This window comes from Colobus angolensis, unplaced genomic scaffold (genome assembly GCF_000951035.1).
Source record: "Colobus angolensis palliatus isolate OR3802 unplaced genomic scaffold, Cang.pa_1.0 Scaffold454, whole genome shotgun sequence".
NCBI lineage: Eukaryota > Metazoa > Chordata > Mammalia > Primates > Cercopithecidae > Colobus > Colobus angolensis.
Window position 1 is genome coordinate 1,397,821 of NW_012117977.1, and position 4,653 is coordinate 1,402,473.

The 4,653-nt window shown below is 41.2% G+C and overlaps 1 protein-coding gene across 1 annotated transcript in view; it reads left to right on the top strand.

The window, feature by feature from the left end:
- The first annotated feature begins 507 nt into the window (after window positions 1-507).
- LOC105523221 (putative uncharacterized protein CXorf42) overlaps window positions 508-4,653 on the top strand; it is a 21,926-nt gene continuing 17,780 nt past the window's right edge. Inside the window, 2 exon segments of the mRNA XM_011958005.1 lie at window positions 508-1,195; window positions 1,198-1,325. Coding sequence (XP_011813395.1) covers window positions 965-1,195; window positions 1,198-1,325 — 359 coding nt within the window. The 5' untranslated portion in view covers window positions 508-964.

Below are 4,653 nucleotides of genomic sequence, written 5' to 3' on the forward strand. Positions count from 1 at the left end.
AGGCACCCGTAATCCCAGCTACTTGGGAGGCTGAGGCAGGAGAATCACTTGAACCCAGGAGGTGGAGGTTGCAGTGAGCTGGGATCGCACCATTGCATTCCAGCCTGGGTGACAGAGTGAGACTCCGTCTCAAAACAAAACAAAACAAAATAAGCAAACAAAAAAGAATATAAGAAACAAATTTTAGAAGTAGTGGGAGAGGAAGGAAGAAGTACAACAGTGGCTATCACCTCATCTTTAATAGAAAGTAGTCACTTTCTACTGTATTATTGTATGGAACATACTTATACTAAAACATTATTCTTTATTTGAAATTCAAAGATAAGTGGGCCTACTGTATATTTCTTTTTGCTATTAATAAATCTGACAACACTGAAATAAACACACTTTGTGTACGAAATACTTTGAATACTTTGTCCCTTTTCTTCCCATCTCAGATTTTTCTTTTAATTCAAATAAACTGAAAAAATATGTGAATCTGTTTGAGCCAGTCCTATTTATTATATATGTACATATATATACACACGTAACCAAATGTACATAATTTATACACACGACACAGAGTGCGCCCAATATTATAGCGCATGTAATACACACACTCACGGAAAGCACCTGTACACGAACAGAATTGACTATGTTGTTGATATGACCATTCTGTGAAATGTCTCCAGTGGCCTGTCGTCCTGCCCTTCAGTTATTTCAAGTAGGAGCCTAAGGAAGACGTGGTCTCCATGCAGATTTAGACCCTGGCGAGCCTCAACGCGGAACCAAAGAATGAGCGAAATCGGTTGCAGTGGAGGTTTATTTACACCAAGACACACACCTCTTCACCTTGGCCACATAGACCAGGGGAAATGTTTTGCCAACGTACTCGCAATAGTTCCCATGGTTTCCTTTGCTTCCAGCGGTTGCGCGGGCTTAGTTTTTGGAGCAAAGACAAGGGGTGCTGCTGAGGCTCCTGAGAATGTGCCGTTTTCGAAGCTGCAGTAGCTCCAGTGTCCGGTTCTGTAGTACCGAGAGGGAGGCCTCGGGCTCCGGGGAGGATGTGTTGCAGTTCGTCCAAGAGCCCCAAGGCCAGCAAAGCCTCCCATTCCCCGCTGGGGAGCAGCTCTCGCTAGAACGCTTGCTCTCTGACTGGAGAATGGAATGGGCTCAGCCAAGGCTCCCAAAACCAGCCCTGCTGCTCCCACTTGTGGGGTCCCATTCTCAAGAGCGGCTCTCTGCGCCGCGGGGCATCACTTTCGCTTCTGCCTCCTCGTGCGCCTATTGCTGCAACTACTCACGCTCCTGCGGGACGAGAACAGGGAGGTGAGCCCGTGGCAGAGGTGAGTGATATCATGGCCGCACCTTCGCTCTAAGGGGCCCGCTTGCCTTCAGTGAGTCCGCTTCATCTTTCAGCCCGCTTCTGACCATTTGCATTTCGCTCCTTCTACCTTCACTGCACCCATTTTCATCCTTTTCCGCAATCTATCCACGGCAGCTCCTTGTTCGCCCTTCTCCTCTTTTACATTCTCACTCATCCTTGGGCCTCTTTGTAGGGTGTCCCGGTCTCCCTCCACCCTCTTTCGCCTCTCATCTCGGGGCAGACACGGCTAAGGGTCACAGACCTACGTATAGCATTTGTTTTGTGTTATCGTTCGTGAACATATTTTTATTCTCCACTAGACTGAGCTCGTGGAAAGGAGGACCCCTATTTTATTCATTACAGAATTTGCAATGCCTGGCACTTAGTAGGGGCTCAACCTACTGAATGTGTTGTGTGTTGAGTGAATTATCGGTTTGAGATCCTAATAGGCTAAGTGGAAATTCCTTGTAGGGAGTTGGAAAGGGTTGAGCTTAAGGGTTTAAATTGGAAAGGAGAATACCTTCCTCTGAGACGAGATAATTGGATGAATGTAGGCAAAGTGATGTGTTAAACTGCAGATGTGGCTACCTTGAGGAATGTCTTAAGTGGTCTCAATCTTGACCTTGAAGAATGAGAGGAGCGTGAGATGAGTTTTCCTCTAATGAGAGTGAATATTGGAGTGTGAAGTAGATGGTTTGAGAAGGAAAATAGTTATAATTATTGCTGTGTAAGTACTCATATCAAATGTTTATTGAGTGTTTCAGGTACTATACTGAGTGCCTTACATGCACTACAGTTAAAAAATGAGAAATTTAAAAACGTTGCAGGTATTGAGGGATAGATTGAAATTCCAACAGTTGGGAGATGTCTTGATTAGTCTTTTTCTTCCACTAGTGGGATATAATAAAGCATAGTGATGAGAAGGACTGCTTCTGGATTGAGACTTTCTGAGTTTATAAGCCTTACTTTGCCACTTAATACCTGTGTGACCTTGGTAACCTCTCCAAGCTTCATTTTTTTTTCACCTGTAAAAGGGGGATACAAATAGTACTGACGTTTTTAGGGTTATTGTCATGATTTAGTGCTTTGAACATAATAAACATTTCACAGGTGTTGGCTATTAGGGTTTCATGCCTGGGAGCAGAAGCAGTAAAAACAGTCCTGAGTTAGTTTAGAGATACACATTTTTTACCCATGTGGGAGAGGTGAGTGAAACTACTGCACTTTTCCTCTGAGGAACCCTCCTGCCTTTGGGATAGAAAGGTCCTCCCAGTCTGTGTCAATCAAACAAACTTCTTATTTTAGAATCCTAACCAAAAGATATAAGAACAATTTGGGTAAAATTTGCATTTGTGCACATAGAAGATAAATAATTTATCTTAAGGCACAGATAAAACCAGGTAGCAGCAGGGACTGTTACAATCATCTGCTCTTCACCAGGTTGATGAGGGAAGGATTCCCACCCTTTGTGTTATGGAGTAGCTGAACACAGGACAGATGAGATCAACAGTGGTTTATTAATCACATATATTCACAACTGTAATGGGAGAGAACACAGCGTGCCACGAAGGGCCACACCGAGGTTGCTGTTGGTAAGACAGTGAATAACCAGGGGCTGTGGGAGGTAGACTTTGTGGTATCAAGAAATTGAGGTAATACCTGCTTCCCCTTGGAAGGATATAATTGGCTGGTTTGAATAATTCCACAGGCTGACAGTGTACTAAAATCTGCTATCCAGAGATAAGATGGAACTGCGTCTGGTCTCTTTGAGAAGTGGGGTCATTTGGCTAGGGGACCTTATTTGCAGGAGCAGAATGGAGAAGGGAATTCACAGTTAGGCTATTGGGAGCCCTCCTGGTTTCCCCAATTGTCAAGGTAGTCCACAATATTGGGCCTTAATTTTGTGCCTCACACCACAAAGACTGTGTGTCTTTATAGTCTGGCAGGCATCCTTGGTCCCTATGCTCATATTCCAAGAATGGTTAGACATATGTTTACTTTTAGATTGCCTGCTCTTGAAATGGGAAACCCTCTGAGTCTAACTCTGTATACTTATAATACCTTTTCCCTGAATAAAGAAGTAAAAAATATTTATTCAAGCAATGAAATCAAATATATTTCTTTTATGAGGATTTTTATAGATGAAAGCAGCTAAACTTTGGGGAAATTGAACCTCTCTTAGTTTTCTTTTTTTAGTTTATGAGTAACAGCAAAAATTAAAACAATAAATGACAAACGTTATAATACAAAAAAAATTAATGTCCTCCAAAGAACAGATAGGTAAGGTACTTTTTTTTTAGAAGGAACTAAAGGGAGTCTAACATACCTAAGAATTAAAACATGTTGCTCATGGATTTTAGCATGCTAATTGTTTTCTTTACATTTTATTCATGGGGTGCTAATTTCCTATTAACAGAAGAGTTCAGTGTTAAAACAGATAATACATTTATATTTTGATTTTTTTCCTCAACCCAGGAGCAGATTGCATTCCAGATAATAGTATTACACAGCGATTTTTTAAAAATGAAGATACCAGTGTAGTTTGGTTTAGTTAATTTTTCTGTATCCAATACTATGTGAAATATTAATGCTTTTTTTTTTTCTTATTTCTTTTCTCTTTGGTGTTGCTCATCAGTTTCTTCTTCCCTCTCATCTATTTCTGTGTTTAGGTTGAGTTGAGGCAATGTGCTTCACAGATAAACCTGTAATTTGTGACAAGGTGATAAAGCATTATTATCTGAAGTGTATTCTTATAGATACCCTTGGGAAATGCTTAAAGGACCAGAACTGATAGAATTAGAGTCAGAAGGAACCCTAAAAATAATTTTCTAGGCAATACCTAAATTATTGCAGATGTGATCTTCAAAGGGAAAGATTATATAATATAGAAAGTCCCTTTCTAAAGTATTATAGAACTTTATTTATTGATTTATTTGCTTTCTTTCTCTCTTTCTTTCTTTCTGATGTGGAGTCTCACTCTGTCACCCAGGCTAGAGTGCAGTGGCATGATCATGGCTCACCGCAGCCTTGACCTTCCCAGCTCAAGTGATCCTCCTGCCCCAGCCTCTCGAGTAACTGGGACTACAGGTGCACACCACCACACCCCGCTAATTTTTTAATTTTTTGTACAGAAGGGTCTCACTATGTTGCCCAGACTGGTCTTGAATTCCTGGGCTCAAGCTCTTCTTGTGCTTTGGCCTCCCAAAATGCTGAGATTATAAGTATGAGCCACCATGTCAAGCCTACTGTAAAACTTTAATAATACTTATTTTCAGAATTCTCTGCAACAAAACAAATATATATATTAA